A 24076-nucleotide genomic window follows, 5' to 3' on the forward strand; every position below is an offset into this window, starting at 1 on the left:
GAACAAATAATAATCGAAAATAGGCTTGCTCAAGAACCATTCAACAAAACTTAACGTCTATAAAAGTGTACAACAAAACGAGCAGCAAGACGATTATGAAAATGAACACAAAATTCCAGCGCAACTTCCAGCGAGCTCGCAGTCCAATCACACATCTTTAACCATTCGAAGCTGTGTAATTGTTGTTCCGTCTTCCTTTCCCATCCCACTGGGGAGGGAGGAAAAACAAATCATGCAAACGAATTCAGGTCCCAAATGCCGTTACCAATCCACTCATAATGCCGCTGAGCGCTCGATCATTACTCCTGAACTAATTTCGAATACTCCATCAAACTTCCAAATCCTCCTTCCTTCCTTTGGCGCAGCCAAAACCACTGTGCCCAATTTTACATTCCGGCACAGCATTCGTATACATTAGCATCGCAGCATCGGCCGTTCCAGCGGGAGCACCAACAGCAACAGCAGTAGACCAGCTCGAACCGTTTGCAAACATGCCACAATTGCTTGGAACACTTTCGAGGAGCGCGAGCGGCGCAGAAATATATTTCACCCCGAGCAGCCAAGGGCTCGCCCGATCGATAGTAATTATCGTTTATTTTTGTAAACGATGTTCAATTTGAATAATTTAACAAAGTTTTAAGCCAGAGTCGAGCGCGAACGAGCCACAACCGGGGGCATGAAATTGCGAAAAGATCAGCATCCAGCATCATACCCCGGTGTTGAACCGGCCGGGATTGGAGCAGATGGCCAATCACGTGGCCAGCCGTAGTTTCGGAGACGGTTCCGGTCGCTCGTTTAGGCAGCTCTCCTTTCTACACCTTTCGCTCGCCACACAGTTAGCATCTTCGCATAGATGATTGATGGATAGGTTCACTTCAAATACACACAGTTCTATTCCGAAACCGATGCAGCGCTGCTTCAGCGTCAGCGTTTGGCATTATCGCAGGTCGAAGATCCTTCACGACGGAGCATAACCGGCATTTGTCGTAGTTCACGATCGATAGTCTGCTTCATGTCCAATAATTTACCGCGAGATTCTGTTACATAAGCCGATGAAATAGACAATCGCTAACTGCGGGTTGCTTTTACGGCAAGCCATCGTTGCATCACCACTTGGCCTCTGCAGGGTTTGGCCCGTCATCATTTTGATGCATTTTCTAACCAGAGCCTTAGACCATCGAAACATGACTCAAAAAGACTTTTAGCCTTCTTTCATGTGCCTTTCACTATCAAAATGTAAGAGAGTATTTTACTACAACCCTACAACATGCAAAACTTTGAAAGAAAAACAGTTTGTTATTCGTATAAAAGCCCACTAACACAGGCAGGCCCGATTCAAATTCCTCAGATCAATCATCAGCCTCATCAAATCGCCCTGCATCAACATATTTAAGAATATTTTTATGATAAAACAGTCCGACTAAATGTTTTATGAGATCTGAATGCTAAGTAGGCATCGGATCCTGTTCCCTTTTCCCATCCCGGTCATCGCAGCTCCGATGCTGGCGGCTTCTGATTGTGTCCCGATTGGGCTCCACTTGCGAGCCTCCTGCGCCACGGTGGACGCTGCGGCTCGGCAATTACTGCATCAGCCGGGCACATTTTTCCATGTCTTTCCGTCCATCCATCCATCCATCCATCCGTCGTCCGGTCCGGGGTTCGGGCGAATTTCGCTGCCGGCGGAATGAAGACCAAAGTCCTTTTTTCTCTTACGGCCAGAACGTGTTCCATGGTGCGTAGCGAAGCATTTCGCTCGGCCATTCCGCCACAGTATCCGCGGCAAACGCAGGAGGGAAAAACGAGAGTGGGAAAGAGAGAGAGAGACAAACCCACCCAGTGGCTGGAAACCGTTCCGAGATGCGGTTCACACGATGACTTACACGAAAGGAGCAGTGACTAATTTTGACCGAATACATTTTGAGCGAGCGCCAAAACGTGAAACAATCGATTCGGTTTTAGTTTTCGAAGAGCACGTCGGGACCTTAACTAACGAACCTCAGCCACAGTAATGCAGGTAAGAGTAATCTTTGGCCGACCGTAAAGGACTTAGACGAGCCAGTTTTTATTCGTGATTTAATTAACCGAGGATAGCCCACGTCGGGAGCGTACAATCCATGTTCTACACGGAAGAAGGCACGGGGAAAAGGCACGCCGGAGGAAAAAGGCCCGTTGGAGAAGACAAATCGTGGGATGAAAGTATCAATAGGACGAATTAGCATAAGAGGACAGTGGGACGGGGCATTAGTCTTGCGCGGTGTCGAATCAAAGCGACCTTTTCTTCCGCACAAACACAAACCAGCAATTTCCACAGCGAGCGAATTCAAGTTCGCCTCCCACATCGAGGCAGCGCGTGATGAGATGTCTTGTCTGGTTGTCTGCTTGCGCGGAAAACGCTCGCCAGCTTTCTTTGGCGAAGCTCAAGTTGGCTGCCGTTCGGACAGGTAGACCTCGCGACAGAAGCCGGTGAGCCACGATTGCCACGATTTCGGACGTAACGTTAAAATTGAAAGTATGTACCTTTAATTGAAATGTATGTACGTTTTCTGCAGTCGTCGGGCTGAGCAAGTGAAAGTTGCCGTTGCTCCCCGCCTCTCTAACGATCCAGTAGCGCGAGTTCGAGTCCGATACGGTTTTTCATTGCGCATAACGTCGGGGACAATCCTTTCCTTTTTCCAATTTTTTATCTCTCTTTCCGTTGACGCCCCGGTTTTCTTGCTTTGCCTACAATTTCCCTCGCGGCTAACGACTTGCGGCTTCCTGCCCCGACCAGCTATAACTTCATATCTACGGCTCGAAGTACCTTACGGGCGCATTTTGACTGTTGCGAGAAATCCGTGCAGAAGTCCGGCAGCGATCATCATCTTCGTGCCGCTTTGAGGAAGAAGCGCGAATTTGCCTTTCGTGTCCGTCAAACGAACGTCAACGTCGAATCGCGCTCCAGCACGAGGCAACGTGGGGCGCGGTACGTGATTATTTAATTTATTTAAATTTGCCTCCATTTTCACGCGCCGGCAACCTCCGCGTGGCCGGTTTAACTGCGTCTCGTTGCGGCAATTTGTTGGTGTCGGTGCGCCTTCCAATTGTGGCGCATTCCGCTCCGTCTTAGATTAGCCCTGGTGGTGGTTTCTTTTCCCCTTCTTGCGACCGAAAAAATGTGCACAACCTCGTCGAAGAGTTTGATGCGAGCTCCCTCTCATATTTCCCAATGCCCTTCTTAGACGATGATCTCCCTCTGACCTCCCATGCGTCTTTTCTTCCTTCGCTTCGGCCTAGTGTGACGAGACTTATGTAAGGCTAAGGTATAAAATAACTGAACAGAGAGGAAAAAATCTACACCGGCTAACCAACACACTCCGGCCAACTTGCAAAGTACTTCGAACGTCCGACATCCCTTCACCCTCCCCCCACATACCCCCATCAGTAACTGCGGGCAACGATTGTCTGTTTAATGCTTTTATGTTTTCTCCTTCCTATCTCGGTCCAGTATCTTTCAAAATTCTCTCAACATCAACTTGGCGCATTCTCCTAACCGCGACAGTATTAACGACGATGAGTGATGGCGTGTCGCCCCATCGGACATGTCCACCCTTACCCCCTTACCCCTTTCTTTCTTCCTTCCTTCCTTCCTTCCTTCATTGCTTTTTTTCTTCCTACCATTCGATCCTTGGAGCTTCCTCTTGTGTGTTATATTTCTTTCTGCCGCATTCCACGCCATAAACCGTGGCCACAAACCGGTGGCCATTTCTGTCGCTCCGACGGTGGTCAAACGCATTCGCTGCCATCATCGCTCATCGTTTTAATTCCTGGAATAATTAACCCGGGCATCGCGAGACCCGGGCCCGAATCCCATGCGAACGTAAATTTGCACTCACTCCGCGGGTAAAACGATTGAAGCCGCCCCACGGTAAAGGCGACCGAAAAGGACACATTGTCACACAGACACACACAAGTACTCCGAGACAACATTTAGCGCCGGAGTGCGATACCAGAACCATTTGCTCTCGGGGCGAATCGGCAAGGACGGTGTGGACGGTTCCTTACTTTTTGGAAATTTATCGCAAAGATGTCGTTTATTGCATTTCCTACGTGGTGTATGCTCATTTTCAAACGCTGTTCCAACCCTGCACGATTCGGGATTCATAGAATGCAAAGAAAAGGAAGTGAATCGGCAGCATATGCTACCTTAAAACATTGATCTACATTAGTGACTCAATTTACCCCATTATCGCATTCGTTCTCAGGAAAGCAGTAATTTTCTAAAAGATCCTTTCACACCACACCTTTTCGCATCCTGTTTGTAAGGTTTTCGTAAGCTAAATCAACGCTTCCTTTCCGTCGTACTCTTTTGTGGCGTGAGCATGATCCTCCCGACATCCTAATGTGTTGTGCTGTGTAGCTTCGCTTCTCGAAGTCGACCGAATCCTCACCGAGAACAGAAAGCCCGTCATAAATGCGTCCACTTTCTCACTACACGGTCTCAAGGTTTCGCGTCATTCTTTACAACATTTCTGCCCCTCTCGCCCGCTTTCCGCCCAAGCCTACCCGCGGCAGTAGGGGGTTCTAAAACAATGGCTACTCGATCCAGACCAAACTTTGGTCGCTTTTCATTCTGCTGCCGAAATAAAAAAGAAATGCAAACACAAGAGAAAAGGAATTCTGCATGGACAACAACAAGCGCTGGCCAACAACATGGAGCGACGGTTATGAGCGACATGAAAATAACATTTCGCCCAAAGGATGCCTTCGATGCTGCGATCGCGCGTTCACGTTGCATCCTTTGGCTGGTCGGTCATTTTTAATCGTCGTGCACCGTCGGTTCGTCACCATGAACGCGAAAGATAGTGCAAATTTCATCGTCCATCGCACGCTTCCTTGCCGGTTAAAATGTCGGGGTCTTCGGGAGCCTGTTGCGCGAATGGCGACCAAAACCGGCGGACCACGAGGCTGCGCTCTTCAACCTTCCTCTTTTCTCACACCCGTACCTGTCTTGCTTTCCGTCACAATTACTACCTCTTTTGTTCTCTCTCTCTCTCTCTCTTTCTTGGGCAGCAATGGGAGGAAGAGAAATCCTTTAGCGATGGGTTTCCGTCGAGCTTGGTTGGGAACCTCTTTAGACCCGGTCGCCCCGGTTTCGTGCGCAACCACTACGCACACGCACGCGTTTATTGGACACACCGCCCTCTTAAGTGTTTCCGTAATACCAGAAGTTCTGATAATTTATTTTTAATTTTCCTTTTTTTGCTTTGAGATTATCTGCACCGCACGCACCACTCGCACGACGGTTGCTGCGATTCGGGTGGAACTTAAAGCGTATTTTTGAACCGGTTACCGCAATATTATCCATGAATAAACTTAATATATCTATTACTTAAGATGAAGATTTTGGTTTTTAATTATCATTTAAACTTAACTCGTTTCTTATTATATTTCAATTCAGTTTTTTTTTTCGAGAATATAACAGTTGATAGGTTTAATCGACTACTTTTCCTTGTGTAGAACTAACTTGTAAAAGTTTTAGACACTTTTGCCACTCATCAACCGAGACCGGATGGATATTTCTGGATAAGTCATTAAATCAATTGCAAGTAGATTTTCTATGCAAAAGAAAATACGATGCGCTCGTAGAAGCCGTTAGGCTTGAAATTTTATATCACCTCCACACCAGCAAAAGGTAGGGACTGTGGCAGAACCTGAGGTGAACACTCGTCCATTTACCCTGCCTTCCTTGGGCACCTTCTTCCTTAGCATAAGAGAGCACGTCAAAACCGCCGCCAGTCGTCAGAAACTACTACCTCCGCCTCCCAGACGAGGTTAATTGTCTTTAAAAATGTGTAATTGTTTCGATATTTTACCAGTTTTAGAGAGAAAACATAAAAGCAAAATTTCCTCGGGCCCATTGCTTCGACTTGGTTGGCGAGTGTTTGCCTTTTTCCGGCTCATTACATCGCGCTGCTGCTGCAGCGAGGCTCGGAAAGAAGTGCACAACTCGCGCCGGTGCACCACTCTATGCAGATGAAGTGCACCCGAACCTGCTAGTTTCTGTCGCTTCCATCCGGCGCACAGTGTTCCCAATGCGTGAAAATGAGTGGTCATTTGAACCATTTTATCCGTTTGCCCAAACTTAATTTCGGTTTGCACCGTGCAAACGGTTTATTTTTGAAGTTTGAAACGCTTTAAAAATTATTTGATAATTTATAATAATGTAAGCAAATGCAGACATCGGAAGCCGGTTAAGGCCATGCGTTTTCCTGAAAGATCCCACTGTGCGCCCGCTCGGGTCGGTTGGTAAACATAAAACCGCACGAGATGACGGTACACAAACATTAAATTTCAGTCTCATTCATCACCGGTGCATTTATCCTTCGCCCGTTTCATGACCCGGAGGGAAACACCGACTCCGTTTCGTGCGGTGCAAGCTAATGTCCGAGCCGGGGCCAACCAACTGGCCGGTTCTGGCCGGCCCATTCCGTCTGTCTTGTGCCCCGAACTGTCCACCTTTTATGTTTTTTAAAGATTTTTATTTCCATCCATGTCGTTTGGCCAGTCCCTTCGCACTTATTCTTGGCCCGCTTTTCGCTTTCGCCATCTTTCATGCTTCTCTTGCACTTCCCGAGCGTTCCTTGAAAGGATGGATATTTTCACCTTTTTTTGTTTTCTCGCACAAATCGTATCAGGTGCACGTAGTTGTAGATCACTCACGGTCATAACTTTTTTTTAGAAGAAGCTTCAAATTCTAGTCATAATTAAGTGGATGAACTGTTTGTGTCGGTTTGAGTCAGTTCCTAGGTAGGCACATTTCGAAAGTTTAGCGTGGAATTAAAGCGTGTGGAATGCCAGAATGACCCTCCAGAACGAGTGAAATCTATTCCCGATCGATAACACCTTCCACCGAACCGGGGCGTATCGGGATGGGGCAATCTTCCAGTTTGGCTGATTTGTCTTTCGACTCGCGGCCGGGAATGAATGAAGTGATGTTTTTATTACCTCCCTTTTACAGCGTCCAAACACATCAACATGACGCAAGGAAAGCGAATAATTTTAATAGACGTTCCTCGCCGTCCGGCTCGTTGACAGTCGTATAATAAACGTCAGCCGTAATGCCGGCCGGGCGGAAAGCCGTCAAGACGTGAAGGGCAACGCATGCATTAAAGGCTGACTGGGCAGCGTCAACTCCGTAGACGAAGGCGAAGACAAAGGCAAAGGGTGGAGGGGGGGGGGGGGGGGGGGATGTTTTTTGCGATGCATCCCCGTGAGAGAAGCTGAGTGCTTCCCACTTTGCGAATTGTCGCCGCCGTTAAGACCCCTGCGCGAGTTATTATTTCGTCGTTCGGACCCCAGGGTCGGGATATTACCGCGTGGTCCTTCTTCACGTCCTTCCGGGTGAGGTCTTCACGTGGAGGGATTTGCATTGAAATCCCTTCAACCGGCTCCCTAAAATTATCTCCAGTTTGCTCTGCGCGGAAAAGGAAATCGAACTTGGGCGCTAGTAAATTTTTTAAGATCCCTTTCGTACACCAGATTCTACCTTCTGAGGCAACTTGCGCGTTTTAATGTGCGTTGCTGCGCTGGGAAACAACAACTTACACTGACGCTGTTTTATTTGTGACGAAATAAACAAATCCGTTTACGAATGCAGGGAGACTTGTTGGTGTTCGCACCAATCAAAATACCAAATCGTTACAATGTTAACGCCACATTCACGCAGGAATGCCATGAAATCATTTGTGAAGCCTTGAGCTACTCCCCATATCGTGTTGCAAGTTAGGTGCAATCAGCAATCCGATCAGAACTTTACAACCAACACACTGTTTCTTCAAGAGCGATCCCAAAAGATCGTTTCAGCGTTAAAGTAACGGATCACTACTTGTCTTGTACCTTGGTTAGCATAAGTTAGGATGTCGTCAGATGAAGACAAGATCATCGGCTGATGGCTCAAGTAGTGGCGTATTTGGGCTACGTTAAGAATATTAAACTCAATTTACCCCCAATTCGTTCGCTGTAATTAAACATCCCCCTTTATACCCATCTTACCTTTGCAGATCCGAGTGAACGTGCTGGACAAGAATGACAGTCCGCCAAAGTTCCAGAACCTCCCGACGGTGTTCAGCGTGTCGGAGGACCTGGCCGTCGGCCAGACGGTGGCGCGCATCACCGCCACCGATCCGGATACGCTGGGAAAACTGGAGTACACGCTGCTGAAGGGGGACACGGCCAAGTTCACGCTGGAGCGGGAAACCGGTTTGCTCAAGCTGGGCGACACGCTCGACCGCGAGACGGAGGACTCGTACCGGCTGACCGTCAGTGTGACGGACGGCATCCAGAGCACCGAAATGACGATCACCGTCCAGGTAAGTTCCCCCCAGCGTCGCCCTTCCGCAACGCCCAGGACATCCCTTATGCTAACTTCTTCGTCCCCTCTCTGTGCCTCCTTTTTCTGTTTTATTTTTTCTCCCTTAATTTCGGCCATGCCAAACCAAATCTTGACTCACGCGCTTGAGTTTGATTGATTACCGAAAATCATAAAAGCTTTTCCAGCCAATCGAGACACACACGCACACGCGAGGCGTCGCGCTGCGTTTTGCTTTGATTCGAAACACATTTAAAAAGATGCCCTCTCCCTTTTCGTATGCATCGGCACCGCCCGATCTCCTCCCTTTGCATTCGTTCCACTGCAGCAAGGTGCATCCTTGTTCCATCTTAATCGCCACAAAGCCATCGCCTTTCCGTGGAAGCGAACCGAACGCAAACGCATGTCCAATGGGATGGTACGCACCATCCCCACACTCTCACACACATTTACAGGAGGGGTGCGGATCGCAGATCGTAGTTTGCAGATAGTTGCTTAATGGCAACCAGCACACCTTTTCCCCCCGGTTCTTTTCTTCCTTTTCTTCCGGACCGCGATGTCCCTCCCGCGCACAGCATGAGATCCGCGGGTGCGGTCAAAGGTTATGACAAGCAACATTCCACGAGCTTGGTACGGGAATGTCCGACCCCCCGCTCTCTCTCTGCCACTCCTTTTCGATGCTTTGGACTATGCACCCAATACCGCCAGCAATTCCCGAAATGCCGATCCGCGCACAGATGAGCGGATCATCTGTGTGAAGGCATGAAAGAAAATCCTGCGCCCAAGCCACAAACACGCGCACATAATAATTTTCGACAGTCATTTTTCTTCATCAAACGTTCACCAGCTTGTCAATGTCAGGCCGTGTCTGTCCGAGTTTGCCCAAAAACGCTGCCGTCGCCGGTGCTGTTGCTGGTATGGAGCCTGCGGGAAAATTCTTCGGCAAACTATCGGGCAGCGGAGTCATTTGACTGTCATTTTTATTTTTCTCGTTTCTCGAGCTCGACCCGCTCCCTCTTCTGCACTTTCGACAGCCTGAAGCGCCGATGCAGATAAGGAAATTATGCGATGGCCACATGATGGGCGCGACGGACGATTTTTGTTTTCGTTGCGAAGGAAAATTAAACTCAACTGCGCGTCATTTAATCCGCGCTCGGTGAGATTGGATGACGGTGTTCAGGAAAACACATCGCCAGACCAACTTGGATCATCTATCGTGTTAGTCCAACTGCAACTTACGACCGGTAATAAAGTACTCACGATTTGCGAGAAACATCCCTTCCCTCCCCCTACTCTTCCCCCTCCCTTCATCACAACCGAAAATATAAATCACGCCAGAATGACGGAACAAAAATTTAGAAACATCCGATGCTGCATCAGTATCCTTTCAAACAGGGCGCATCAATCTGCATGTGTGTGGCAGGGGATGGCGAGGGCGGGGGGAATGCCGGTTTTGCGGTTGTGTTTGAAAGCGTAATACAAATTACCTTAAATTGTGCATATGGCGAACAAAATAAAAAAAGGAGTAACAACCTCGGCCGTAAAACGGACGAAGCGGAATTTAAGGTTTATCTTTTTGATCGATTTCAGACACTACACATTTAATGCTTCTCGCTTTCATGTGTGCGTGTGTGTGTGTGTGTGTGTTTGTATGCGTTACAGGTTTTATGCCAGTTTTCGTTCACTTCCCGGCCTGGTAGCCAACCCCTTACATGCTCGTATGTATGTTATCTTTCATTATTAAAGTTTGATTGACATCGCGGAGCAGCCGGAGTTCTGTTGCCGTTCTGTATGTGAAGTGTATTCATTTGTCGGTCCTCGGGCAACCCCGCCCGACCCGTCAAGACCCCTGTCCCGTACCTCTTTTATATATGCCACACTCATAATCCCCCTTTCGCGGGTTCTGCACGCGTGTTGGTGCTTCCACGCCGGACCACGCTCGAAGCCGGGAGACCGACATTTTACAAATTCAAAGATCTCCTTTATGGACCATCACCGCCCTGAGGGACTTCAATGTCTCCACCGGTGGAATTGTGCTCCACGCGGATCTCTACGAACCTTCACCACCCTTCCATCCCCTCGTCGGAGCCTGGTTGATTTTATCTTGTAGCGCTCGTTTTGTTCAATACGATCAAGATCGAGAATGGCTCGAATCCGTCAGATGATTACATGACTCTATTTGGTGGTGGAGGAGGAATAAGGAATTGGTCATGGAAATAAATAAAAAAACACTCCAGAGTAATGGGTGTAGAGAGAAGAAGTATGTTTGAGCCACGAGTTGGCAAGGTGAGCAATGGGAAAATAGTGAGTTGCCCACGCAGAAACTTGCTCGCTGCTCAAAAGTCCTCCCAACCGCGTGTAAACACGTTTACCATTAATTAATGCAGACGCCTACTAGGTAAGCGAACAAATGTATGTTACTGTAAGCAGTCAAGCACGGTTTCGGACGGCGAATCGGAGCCCGAAATATGGCCCCAAACGGGGAACAGTTCGGCCATCTACAAAACTTTAGGTGCGTAGCCAATGGAATGATGGAGGAAAACTAATGGACAGACGCGCTGAGAATGGCCCTCCCGTGGTTTGACAAACGTGTTTACCAGTGGATAGACAAAATGGGAATCTGGCCAAATATTCCGATGTAAAACGTACCGACGATCCCCGGGCATGCTCCGGCTGGTGGCGGCTTTTGGCATGGGAGTGGCTGGTCCCGGGTGGAGCGGGGGGGAAGTGTGAGATGTTGCTTTCCCCCCCGTGCCCGTTGATTCGATCAACTCGAGTCAACAATGCATGCGTGTTGTTATTTCGGCTAAACGAATTTGTTCGAATGTTTTGGATATCTTTCGAGTTTTGCTTCCCTTGCCGCTTCCCTTTCCCAGGGGTCACTATAAAACTTTCTGCCTCATCTATCAGATTCCCGATTCCGCTATCGCAATCACCTCACCCCGCGGCGCCTTACCTTACGCCGCTTCAAGCACCGCCAAGCTGTGGTATACATAATTTTCAAAATCCCTCCATCGCCGTCCCGGCGGCCCGGCCTGGGACTGTAGCCATGAAATGAATATTCAAATAAAGATTTTTTCGTCGCCGCCACAACCCGTCTATTCCGGCTTCTACCCACCACCGAGCCTGGCGACCTGCGGGATCCGATAAAAGAGAAATTGACAGTTAGCTCCGAGGCGGAACCGGAGTGATAGAAGGGACACGGACTTACAAACGTCAAAGGCTATGAAGTCTATCAATCGAATTCGGACCCCAGCGGGTCGATTACGGCTCCAGAGGCAATGCCAACACGGCCGACCATCTTTTTCTTGGGCCTTTTTTTATGAAGCCTTCTCTCTCCCCGCTTCGCCGAGCTTCGCCTCTATCCAATTTAAACAAAGAAACTCAAATGAATCATTTATCCTTCACGGGTTTCTTTAACGTTCTCTGCGCATTCCTTCCTCGCGTTCTTCCCTCCGCTATTAGCCTGTGTTATTTTTTCCTCCCATGCCTTTTCCTATTCCCTTCTAACGTTCCGTTCAACAATGACATACTTATATTTAATCACGAATGGGAATGATTTAATAAAAATAATCATAATCATAAATAAGCAGATGGAGATCAAAAGTGTTTTTCTTTCGTGGTTGTAGCGGCTCGCGTTCCACGGGTTCGTTCGGTGTCATCCCCATCCGTGTGGCTTCGTGGCGTGCTTGGAGTTGGAGTTGGGTTTTTTTTTTATGTGCCCATGAAACAACATGTCGCTCCCCCCGTAGGGTAAGGGCACACGGGCCAGTCGTTGGAGCCCGCATGGAGTGGGCACCGTGTAGTGAATCCCGTCGAGAGCGGCGTCCCCTCGGCCCCCGGTTCGAGCTCGAAATCCACTTCTCTTTTAGGCAATGACATACCCACAACTCTTCCCGGCCCCAAAAGAAAGCTTGATTTGACAGGCTAGATAGGGCTATCTAGCCATTCGAGGACGCTGGGCCGATCGTTCCCATGAGCTTGTTATGCGGAATCATCCGAACGGCTGATGCTTGAGCAACGCAACGCGTCTCTGCACGCAGTGAAAGCCTTTCGGGACGTTAGCGACTTGCGCGGCGGTACCGTAAGCGACGAACCCTGCGAAAGCAACTCGCTCGTTTCGGTGCATGAACGAGACCATGCCCATGTATTGTCATCTAACACGGGTGGGCTATATGCGTTCGTGGGACCATGGTGATGGTGATTTGCTATGAGCCGAAAAGTTGGAACCCGCCTCGACCATTTTGGATTTATTCCTCGAAACGATATTCGCTCGTTATTCGTCGCCTGATTGGATATCAATGGCGGGTCGCTAGCGTAACCAGCGTTTCCTGCATAGAGCGTTATAGCAAAAAGCGGCACAATTCGACACCAACGGCACTCCAATGGCGATGGGTGATATTAACAGTACTTCATTTGATTTCCTTTCACTCACTATCGTATCGTATTCATTACACAAAGCGTAAATGTTCGCGGAGGCATAAAATGGCAGAAAATTATCTCTTTCCCCCTTGCTCATTTTTTCGGAACTCTTTCTCTTACTTACACTTTAATTGCCAACAATTTGGTAGCGGGGAGGGGAAGGAAGTGTCCGTGCAGTGACAGTGACCCCGATGGTTGATGTAACTTTTTCACTTTCACAGTAATTCAGCGCAGAGGTGCGATACTGATTGATTTAACGTAAGTTTTTCTTGTCTTTTCTCCCCCCTCCTTCTGCAGGTCACCGACACCAACGACAATCCGCCCGTCTTCACGGAGCCGGCGTACTCGTTCGATATTCCGGAAAATGCGCAGCGTGGTTTCCACTTCGGAGTGATCGCGGCGACCGATCCAGATGTCGGCACCAACGCCGCCGTCACCTACACCGTCATCTCCGACTGGGCGAACGACGTGTTTTCGCTCAACCCCCAGACGGGCATATTCACCCTGACAGCGCGACTTGACTACGAGGAGGTAGGAAGCTATAGCAAGTCCTTCGAAATCGTCCCCGTGCTAAACGAGACGCATACTTTTCCTTCTTTCCTCTTCCGTTTCTGCAGGTGCAGCACTATATACTGGTCGTGCAGGCTCAGGACAACGGTTTTCCCAGCCTATCCAGCACGGTCACCGTCTACTGCAACGTGGTCGACCTGAACGACAATGCGCCGATCTTCGATCCGATGAGCTACTCCAACGAAATATTCGAGAACGCGCCGATCAACTCCGACGTGGTTACGGTCAGCGCCACCGATATAGACTCCGGTAAGTGGAATTGGGTCATGTTTTATTACCCTGCACAAGAGTCGCAATTTTTATCATCGAACGCCAAATCATCATAAACATTTACCTTAACCGAACCTACGAGGGAAATTAAATTGCCACACCGTACGGGATCGCCCTGAAAGCCGAATGTCGGCCCGTCTCAGCTCGTTTAGCCATTTGTCTGAACAATAAACCAAAAATTAACTGTAAATCCCGATTTAAATAATCGATTTTTATATTAAAATAGCACATAGCAGCCTGGCGGTCCCTAGTGTGTTTGTGTGTGTGTGGCGTATATCTTATGCTTGTTCTCCTTCCACACCGGCTAGTATGTTTTTTTTTTAAATTTCAGTTCTCTTCGTTCTCTTCTTCTCTTCACTCTCGATCCGATTCATCTAGCGTCGATATTCCTATTTTGACTTCACAAATTCGTTCATCTAACGTTTCTCCATTTTCCACATTTACATTTCCCTGCACACATTACTTCTTACGACTTTCTCTGCTGCTCTCGGCTGCTGCTGCTGCTGCTTCGGCTGCCATTTCCAGTTCCATTTCTGTTGGTTGTGCTGCCCCTCGGGTTTCTTAGACTTCTTTTTCACCCCTCCCGTAAACAGCGATGCCTTTCTCACCTGATCGGCAGCGGTAGATTTTTCTTCCATTAGCCTCCGCCTCGTCTGTCGTTAGACGGAGATGCTTTGGGGAGGGTATAGGGATGGTTACGGTTAGTCCGTTTAGGGACGACGAGAATCTCGTTTCTTTTTTGGCTTTTTTTTTTGTTCCTTCGTTCCGGCCAACGGACCGCGCTGACCGCCAAGATCGAAACAACAACCAAACAAAAAACATGTTGTATATATTGCACAGCACGACGACGACGACGACGACGACAACGATGGCGATGGTGACAGGCGGAATCGGGCCGGACGGGATCCCGGAACGAAACGATGTGCCGCGCCGAATGGGGCTGGACGAGTGCGATAAGTTATAAAATTGTTTATAATCTCGCTTAAAAATGTCCCCGCACTGCGACCGACGATGGCGACGAAGCGAAAGGGAAGATACAGTGATTCCATTAAATTGTATTTTAATCCCATGCCAAACAAATTTCTTCCATCAGTTTGGGCTTAACCTTTCTGTATTCACCTTTTTTGCCCATTGGTTTTTTTATTCTCACGCGATGCCACTCGCATGAGTGTCTCGGGCCATCGATGATGAGTTCGTGTGATTGGGCTATCGTGTGTGTATGCATGGCAGGCTGATCCGTTCTAACAATGGCAGCCTCTCAAACCGCCAAGCCTCAAAAAGAAGGGAGAACGAACAAATAAAAAAGAAAAAAAGCCTTCAAACGATTATGTGTAGGCCGCCTGGTTTAGGTTTATATTTTATTGACTTCAAAATTTATAGATATCGATAGAATATACATTTTTATTCTGGCGTTCCTCGGTCCATCACCCAGTTCGAGGCTCAGTTGATGGCCTGTATATTCTTCACCGCGGGAAAGTTCTGTTCTTCTTTGCCTTCCAAATCTCGACGAAACAATCATAGACACCCCAAACGAGCCCATTCCAGCCAGATGGGAGGAATGCAAACGGCTTTATTTCGCTGTTTTACATACACCCACACAGTTCAAAGTCTCGCATCTTCGCATCTTGTTAGATTGACGCACCCCAGATGGTTGATATTTTGGAGGAGAGAGAAAACGTAAGACATCCTACAATCAAACATTGCGCAACCATATTCCCAAACGGTTCCCGCACGTTCAGTTTCTTAAGCACTCGAAGACTGATGAGCGTTATTAATCAAACTACGCTTAAGCATGAAGGTGTCGTCCTCGGATCTGCTTCGGTGGTGCGTTGGGATTCCTTCAACTATCTGTTTCCTTTTCTCTTTTTTCGGTCCAAGATAACATCACGTTTTGACATACATGCAAACCCACCAGCGAGACAAATCAAGTTGCGCGAAAGGGGGAAACAAAAATGGTTTCCGTGCGTAGGACGACTTCGGGACGTTCGACGACCACCTTCAGGCTTTAGTCGTCGCGGCCATGGTCTTTCTTGCCAATGGGGTGATGGACAGGCCCGTGTGGGGTTGGAGCAGCAAATGATTTTGTCGAACATCAGTCGAAACAATTGTATCTTGTCACCTCTTGCTTGTTTGCACGGGCCTTCTTGGCATCTCTCGACTTTCTGTGGAGTGTAACACGTCTTGCAGTCAGCGTAACTACCTGGACAATATTGAACTGCCAATACATTTTCCCGGGGATTACCATTCTTAACGCCTTTTGAAGAGAAATTGCAACGTAAGTTTATGCAACACACATGCACATACATACTTGAACTCACATACTCCCAACCACACCATTCGATGAGATTAGGCAAATGTTTTACGCTGCTCGTTTCGCCCGTGGATTTTTGTTTTGCCGTTCGGTCGCTGTTTTATTTCGTCCGTTCTGATGCTAATTTAACGATCTCACCTTAGCCACTTTCCAAGAGCGTGGGGAACACGATCGCGCGAAATAATCTATCGTTGCGATGAATTCGGCGGCGGTTTGTGGCGTTTTTATTTTGTTTTGGTGATGGCCAGAGGAAGGGGGGGGCGACATCACTGGTGTTCAAGTTCAATGACATTCCGTTGCCAAGGAGCATTCCTGAATCAACCCTCCCGGGCTTTGGGCGACGCGCGTTCGTGCAATCAATGGTCGAACCGTTGCCTGGCTACCGATGCTGCTGCTGCCCGCTGCTTTATGCAAATTAATAAACACCGCATTCTTTCTGCATTCAATTCGCCACCACGAAACCCACTCGGCAGCCAACCCCACCCTCCCACCAGTGGGGCATTTCCCGAGGGCGCGAGGGAAGGAGCACAACGAAAATATAGCCGTTCTTTGATTGTCCTCTGGTGTTGGGGAAGGGGGTATTTTGGGCTTCGCCGGTGGAGGCTTTCGGTGCAACAGGAACTCCTCGGGATTGCGCCGCTCCCATTGTCGGATCAAAGCAGTATCGGTGTGTCGTCATGCCGTCGTGTGTAAGTGCAACGCCAATTCGTCGGTCGAGGCATGGCAGGAGATATCTCAATGATCTTTCGGATTCGTACTCGGAATCATATTGGCAATTTGGCAGCTCTTTTCGTGCTTGGTCTGAGCGAAATAAGAGACACGGCGAAGGACACCGGGGGAAAACATGAGATGACGAGAGACTTATTTTGGATCCTTAATGAGCACGGGCCGTAAGTATAGGTTTCGCGATGGCAGTAATGAAATGTTTTCATCATTCAAATCCACCGCTCCCACCGATCGAATCGAATCGAACGGCGACGATCGTCGTCGGATTCCAGCACAGCTTTACGACTATCGGGTTTAATAATGCTGCTGGCATGGGTTGGGATGGAATGGTGATGGTGATTCCAGAACCATTATTCACACAGTCTGCAGTGGTTTTTCGTAAACAAATTTGAATCTCCGCTAAATGGAGATCGTGACAGCTCGTTGAATTATTTTTCATCGCATTTAGATGACGCTTCCCAGCGCCTCCTTCAAACGACGTTAACGAACGGCATCATTTTTTCTAATCTCAGGAGTCAATGGACGCATCGAATACTCAATTACGGCAGGCGACGACAACGAGGACTTCCAGGTCATGAGCAATGGAACGATCCGGACGCACCGAGCGCTCGACAGGGAAACGAAAGCCACCTACAACCTGGTAGTGACGGCTCGAGACTGCGCCACGGAGCCTGAGAAGCGACTCTCGTCCACCGTCCAGGTACAAAACTCGCCGGGAAAACGTTGACCATCGATCTGGCGCAATGACTTCTTAAACTTAAATTTCGTTCACAGGTGACGATCCTCCTGAAGGACATCAACGACCTGGCGCCGGAGTTTGTGACGCCGAATGAGACGAGCGTCACGGAGAACATTCCGGTCAACACGGTGATCATGGCGATCAAGGCGATCGACCGGGACGAGGGTCGCAACGGGTACGTCGAGTATCAGCTGGCCGAGGACGCGACGTCCCCGGTCTCCTCATTCACCGTCGGCCAAGCGGACGGACTGCTGCGCGTTTCGGGGCCCTTGGACCGTGAAGCCCGCTCCAGCTACGAGCTGAACGTCATCGCCAAGGATCGAGGCGATCCGCCGAAATCCACGACCTCGCGCATCCACATTTCGGTGCTGGACGAAAACGACAACAGTCCCATCTTCGACCCGAAGCAGTACAGTGCGGCCATCGCCGAGAATGCCAGCATCGGAGCGAGCGTTCTGCAGGTGAGTAGCTTTTCTCGAATGCACCTTTCGAGTTTTGATCTCAAATCATCTTTTACCGCATTCAAATATTTGCTCAATACCATGGGGATGGGTGTGTGTCTGTGTGTCTCCCCTTACCTGCTCCCACCGACCGGAGGAAGACGGCGCGTTGGCATTTCGTGCCAGGTCCCATCCTTCCTCCACCTCACGCTCGCCCTTTCTCTCGCAGTCGGTTGACTTAAAACGTTTTCGCTGTTTATTTGAAAGCGTCACGAAATGCTTTATTCATCATTTTTCTTTCGTATAAGCCGCGGCTCACCTTAGTCCTCCCGAATGCTTCGAAAGCACGCGGTTCCTTATCCTGCGCCGTCGTCGGCGGCATCCCCATTTTAGCCGAGATGTGGATGCACAAGCGACCGGCTCAGCCGAGAAGTCGATTGCATCCCCGCGGCGAGCTGCACACGAGAGACACATCTTGAGCGAGCGCGCGCCCGCTCGGAAACTCTTCCGCCCACTTCCCACGGCAGTGTCGGCGTCGACGATCCCACTTCACTTCTTCTCATTTTCGTCTTCGTTCCGCCGAACCAAACGATTGCACACTCCCAACACACGCATGCACACGCTAATGGGTTCGCGATACGCTTGCCGGGATGTACGAAAATCTATGCGAAACTAAATTATCACAAATTGCAACGAATTAATAATCGGTTCCTTTCCATGTGCCGTTCGCGGTGGTTAAAGTGGGCTTAATATTTTGACACCGGTATCGAGCGAAGCGAAGAGCGAACCGCATCGTTGGCCAGGTTGGTCGGACGCTAGGAACACGAGACGGGAAGATGCCGACAAGCCGACGGATCAATGCTGACCACTTTCTCTGAACCGATGCGTACCAAAAGACTGTCGGTTAACCCTCAGATTCATATAAAAATCATTCCATGGGTCATGATGACTCCATTGAAACGTTTTAATTATTTAATAATTTTAATTGTTACCTTCGCTTGAACGTTTCTTTTCCGTTTCCTTCTGAAAACAGATCAAACTACAGCATCCAACTTTGAAAATATCATATTCTTATCAAACGAATCTTGCGATCATGAAAAGACTCAACCCTAGCTCATCGATTTACACACAAAATGTAGGTACGAACTGTTGCTCTTCGCCGCTGATGAGACACAGAACGATAACATGTGTCCAGAAGAAGCGTCCCTAGTTCACCCTTCCCCCTTCAAGGGTTAAACATACGAAGAGTTCGGTCCACATGTTGACAACGTACGCACTGCCCTGGCGACGTGGCGGTTATCTGCGGTGAATAAATTATTAATGCTTTACGCCTCTTGTGTTGTGTCTCACCACCACGGGGACGGGCGCGGAGGCGCCCCATTCGCGAAGAAGTCAACTAATGAACTTCCTTAATATGTTTACGCTAGAACCCTTTGCCGCCGCTATAATCGCCTTTCTTCAGCGGGCCACGATTTCCATTTTGCTTCTATTTACTCGTCTCACTCGTGCTTGTTTCGCCTTCTCTATTTCTCTCTCTCGCTTTATATCTTCAGGTTTCCGCGACCGACGTGGACGAAGGCGCTAATGGACGAGTGCGCTTCTCGATAGCGGCCGGCGACGACAACCGCGACTTCACGATCAGTGAGGACAGCGGGGTGGTGCGGGTGGCAAAGAACCTCAACTACGAGCGCAAATCGCTGTACGCCATCACGGTGCGGGCGGAAGACTGCGCCGGCGACACCGAGCACGGCGAGGTGCGCTTCGACACCGCCCGCCTCTCGATCACCATCACCGACATCAACGACAATCCGCCGACCTTCCTCGATTCGCCGTACCTCGCCTACGTCATGGAGAACGTCATCCCGCCGAACGACGGCTACGTCATTACGGTGCGGGCGTACGACGCGGACACGCCACCCTTCAACTCGCAGGTGCGATACTTCCTCAAGGAGGGCGACACAGACTTCTTCAAGATCAACGCGTCGACGGGTGAGATTTCGCTACTCCGGGCGCTCGATCGCGAGCTGCAGGAGGAGTACATCCTGACGCTCGTCGCCATGGATACCGGTAAGTAGGCATTGCCTTTCCCACACCACTGGAGAACGCGCCTGACGCGACCTCTCTACGGTTCTTTACCCTCCCGAGAATCTTCCCAACGGCGCAAGAGACCGAAACCCTTTCATAAGAGCCGCTGTCCAGAGGCAATAAGATTCAGTTTTCTTTCGGTGAATATGGCAAAACATGCCGCCAAGACAAACAACAGCATCAACAACAACGGCTATGTTCTATGTAGCTGTTGTTGGTGTCTCGTGCACGCAAAGGAACTATGATAGATCGCCGGTTCGGATACCGGTGCGCCAGTCGCCTTTCTCCAGCGGTCCCAACAAGGTCTGCCTTGTTGCGAGATTGTTTGATTTACAACAGCCGGATGCTGGATCCTTTCGACGGGGTCATAGTTGAAATTTGAACACCTTAAAACAAAGCTTCGCTGCGGTATCGGACCGTGGCAAGCAGCGGGCAACCTGCGCGATTTCCCTCACGAATTGCGTGCCGGAAGAGCTGGCGGAGGAGGTTGTTCCATGCCGTCGTGGCAAATACGTGTGGACTCCCCGGCGATTATCACCGGGTCGATCGCGGAAAAAGTAGATGTTTGATAAGCGAATCCATTATTTGTCCGCATGGTCGCCGCCATCCCCCGAAAGCGGCGGATGCAATAAGCCAATTCGTGAGTTCACTATTCTTATTCCGCCCTCTCCCTTCACTTGGTTTTCGCCGCTTCGGAGCCAGCAGGACTCCTGCGAAAAGGGAAGGTATGACAGTTTTGAAGGTCTATTGCATGCTTCTATTGATCGACGGTACCAGATATTAGTTCCTCGTCTTCTCGCTTCATTTCCCCAACTGCAAGAGGAAGCATATGGTTGGGGTATCGGTTTTTCGAGAAACGATCGATTATTTCCGACATTCCAAAGTCAATGGTCGGTTAAAAACGTTTTCAGCTTCCTCCACGACTTCCCCGCGGGGCGTGCTGCAAGTCTCTTCGATGGTTTTTAATTTTCCGTGCCAGGTCGTAATAAAAGGCCAGTTACCGTGGTGTTCCAGAATTCGTTGATTCACCAGGAACGTCCCTCGAGGAAAATGCTCGCTAATTTTCTGGATGCTACGATAAATAAATATTAGTGTTCAAAACGTGCGCTTGAACTGGCGGCCATTGCCGATTGCTTTTTTTTACACAAAAGCAAACACAAGTATTCGTTTGGTGGCATCATTGGGCTTTCCTTCGTCGTTTATGTAACGAAATCGAAAGGTTGAAACACATATTTGGCCACAATAGTGGAAAATCGGATCACTCACAGACTTGCTTTTACTACCTTCACCGACTAATATTGAAATTCCCGAGCGATAGGTTGTTCGAAATATACAGACTCTCGGTCCGTTTTTCGTACAGATGATATCCTCTCAAGACTCATATTAGAGGGAACCGAAAGGTAAGAGATGGACGAACATCGAGGAGTTGGGAACATCGGGACCGAAGAGGTACCGTATTGATTCTTCGTGAGATCGTGACGTCAAGGGACACCCCGGGGCTGATAAACTGCCTTAATAAATATTCACTCAATTTCCCATAATTCGTTTTTTGTTTCTTCAATTGTTGCCACAGTCTGTTTGTGTGTGTGTATGAGAGAGGGAGAAAAAGAAAAGTATTATCCAGTGATGCTGTGATGTAGCGAGCGGGGCGGAGTGGATAGGGGAGCTGGTAGGAGGCTGAAGAAATATTTTCTTTTGTTTATTTAGCCTGCAACTGGTACAAGGCAGCGATCGATAATGTCGGTGAATCCGACCCGGAAAGGTCCTACGGCCCTTTGGTTGTGGCGTGCTGCAATTGAAACAATCGTGCGCCACCGGTTGGCAGCATAATTACCACTGTGCGATTTATGTTTTCTACCTGCTTACCGTGCAATGGCCGAGCGGCCGAGTGGCGTTACGAGTGTTCCGAATTTTGACAGCCAATATCGAAGAGGATCATTCGTAGGACATTCTTTCAGCGGCAACTGGCGAGTTCTCGTTGGCAACTGACGGGAATTCTGGTTCCTGCTCTCGATGGTGCCCTCGGGTCTTGAAGCATTCGCTCCACCGTAGGTTCTTCACCGACCGCCCCATGCACTTCCCCTGTTCCCCTTCCACTTTTCTTTTACAGCCTCTGGAGATGACTGCAACGAGAGCCACGCAGGGAATCCCAGAAAAAGCACCCCTATTGGCCAATTTGGTGTGTGTGCTGAAGCACTTGTTTCCCCTTCTCTCGTACCCTCCCTTTTGCGTTTCTTCGAGAAACAGATTGAGTGAGAGAGAGAGGGAGCAAGAAACATGCCGAAAGGGTAGAACAGGAGTTCTTGGAAAACGGCGCGAACGCACACCAGTGCAGGTACCCGGCCAGATATTACGCATGCACACGCAACAGAAAACCGCCAGGGAATCGAGCCGGGAAAGCGCGATGAACCACACACCACCCCTTTGCGAGCCATGACCCATGTCACAGCAGTTATATGTATATAACTGGAAACATTTTATTACCTCGGGCTATAAATACTTCATCTGCATAAAGCTTAAAATTTGTTCCAAACGCTTCTCGTTCTGCCACAGACACGAATGCTGGCCCGAGTGCTTTAGGGTGGCTTTTGACTATCGTCGTCGTCCGTTTTCTCCTTCTCCGGCTTGCTCGTTATTCCACGTTCTTCCCCACGCCTTGCCGACGCCATCTTTCACCTTAATCAAAAGCCATGTGTGTGCCTTTCCGTGGCCGCTTCGTCTTCGGAGATTTTTCTTCTTGCTTGTCCCTTGGTCTCTCCCCCCCCCCCCAATCCCGAACCAACTAATGACGGCGGCGCTCAGGACGAGCAGCGTGTTGCAACACGAAACGGGGATTACACATGACATTAAATTCGCTCGATCCGGCCAGTTCTCACCTACTCCTCGAATCCCGGAGCCATTGACGGGTGAGAATGAAGCGAAAGATTAAGATAATCGGAACCACCGTACGATGGCATAGCACACTTCATCCTCTCCTTTCTCCCTCTCCCGCTCGCCATCCCTGCTGTGTGTGCTTTCGGAAGTACTGATTTGATCAGCCCCGCAAATGAAAGTTCCTCTTGTTCACTTTGCATACTACTTTGTGCTTTGATCGTCCGGGTGTTGAACAATCAGCTAAACACAAACTCTCGTCCATTAAGTTTCGCTGCCCAAACTGGGATCATCTCAAAGAAGAGATTTCAAACGTTAACAATTTCCACGACACTTACACTATGAATTTCCTTCGCTGAGAAGGAAAAGAATTACTTACTACAAATTCCCCAATTCAGTAACGTTCGACATCACACGAAAGGTGGCAAAAGTAACAAAGATCGTTTCTGCACCGTTACGAACCGCGGATTCGATGGAGAATGTAGAATTTAACAACCAACAACAGCAACAAAAACGCCTACAAACACACGGAGAAACAATTTGAAACGGCGCTTTTCAGATGTTCACTAACGAGCGTGGCGTCGCAATGCCGCAATTATGGTACCATAAATGCGAACACATACACAACACAACAGATGTGCCGGGCATCGGATCAATAAATAAATCTGATCCGGAGTTCAACCAACCAGCCAGCCAGCCAACCTTGCGTCTTCTTACGACCGCAAGGAAAAAAATATCTTCAGCAGCTCGAGATCGAGTTCGAGTGCCTAGCACTAGAAAATCCTTCCGTTATCCACGGCGTCGTATTCGTCGTCGAGCGGTCACTACCGTATGAATGCTGGCCGCAGCCGAGGAATCTCGATCATTTCTCGCCCTCAACCTGGCGCGGAATGGCAATAACGATGCGCGCAGAGCCAGGGCCACTTGATGGCGACAAGATGAGGTGGAGAAAGAGGTCACCGTTTGCCCGCCTCTGCTTTGATTCGGTTCTTCCGTTTACGCTTCTTCCTATTCCGCACCTTCGCGCGGTTTTTTTTTTCCTGCAGCATTAGCTGAGTTCGCGGGGGATACCATGTTTGGATACCGCCTATCATATGCTGCCATTTGCCATAGAACGAGGATCTAGATGGATAAATGGCCGGGGGTTAGCCAGTTGGCGTGCTCGCATGGTTTGTGCGAAGTATTTTCGTAACCCAACCCTTGCGTGAGTAGGTAAAGGCAATGGCAGTGCTTGTGTAAACTTTCGAATTCTACACAATATAGTTTTTCTAAATGACCAAGCCATTTTCCATGTT

At 49.1% G+C, this 24076-nt stretch overlaps 1 protein-coding gene across 1 annotated transcript in view; it reads left to right on the top strand.

Annotated features, from left to right (window-relative positions):
• The window catches only part of LOC131267255 (cadherin-related tumor suppressor), a 40249-nt gene that overhangs the window by 7200 nt on the left and 8973 nt on the right, over nt 1-24076 (top strand). The window contains exons 2-7 of the mRNA XM_058270081.1: nt 8040-8348; nt 13067-13300; nt 13387-13588; nt 17159-17346; nt 17421-17846; nt 19379-19892. Coding sequence (XP_058126064.1) covers nt 8040-8348; nt 13067-13300; nt 13387-13588; nt 17159-17346; nt 17421-17846; nt 19379-19892 — 1873 coding nt within the window. The remainder of the gene's footprint in view (nt 1-8039; nt 8349-13066; nt 13301-13386; nt 13589-17158; nt 17347-17420; nt 17847-19378; nt 19893-24076) is intronic.

Source organism: Anopheles coustani, chromosome 2, assembly GCF_943734705.1.
Source record: "Anopheles coustani chromosome 2, idAnoCousDA_361_x.2, whole genome shotgun sequence".
NCBI lineage: Eukaryota > Metazoa > Arthropoda > Insecta > Diptera > Culicidae > Anopheles > Anopheles coustani.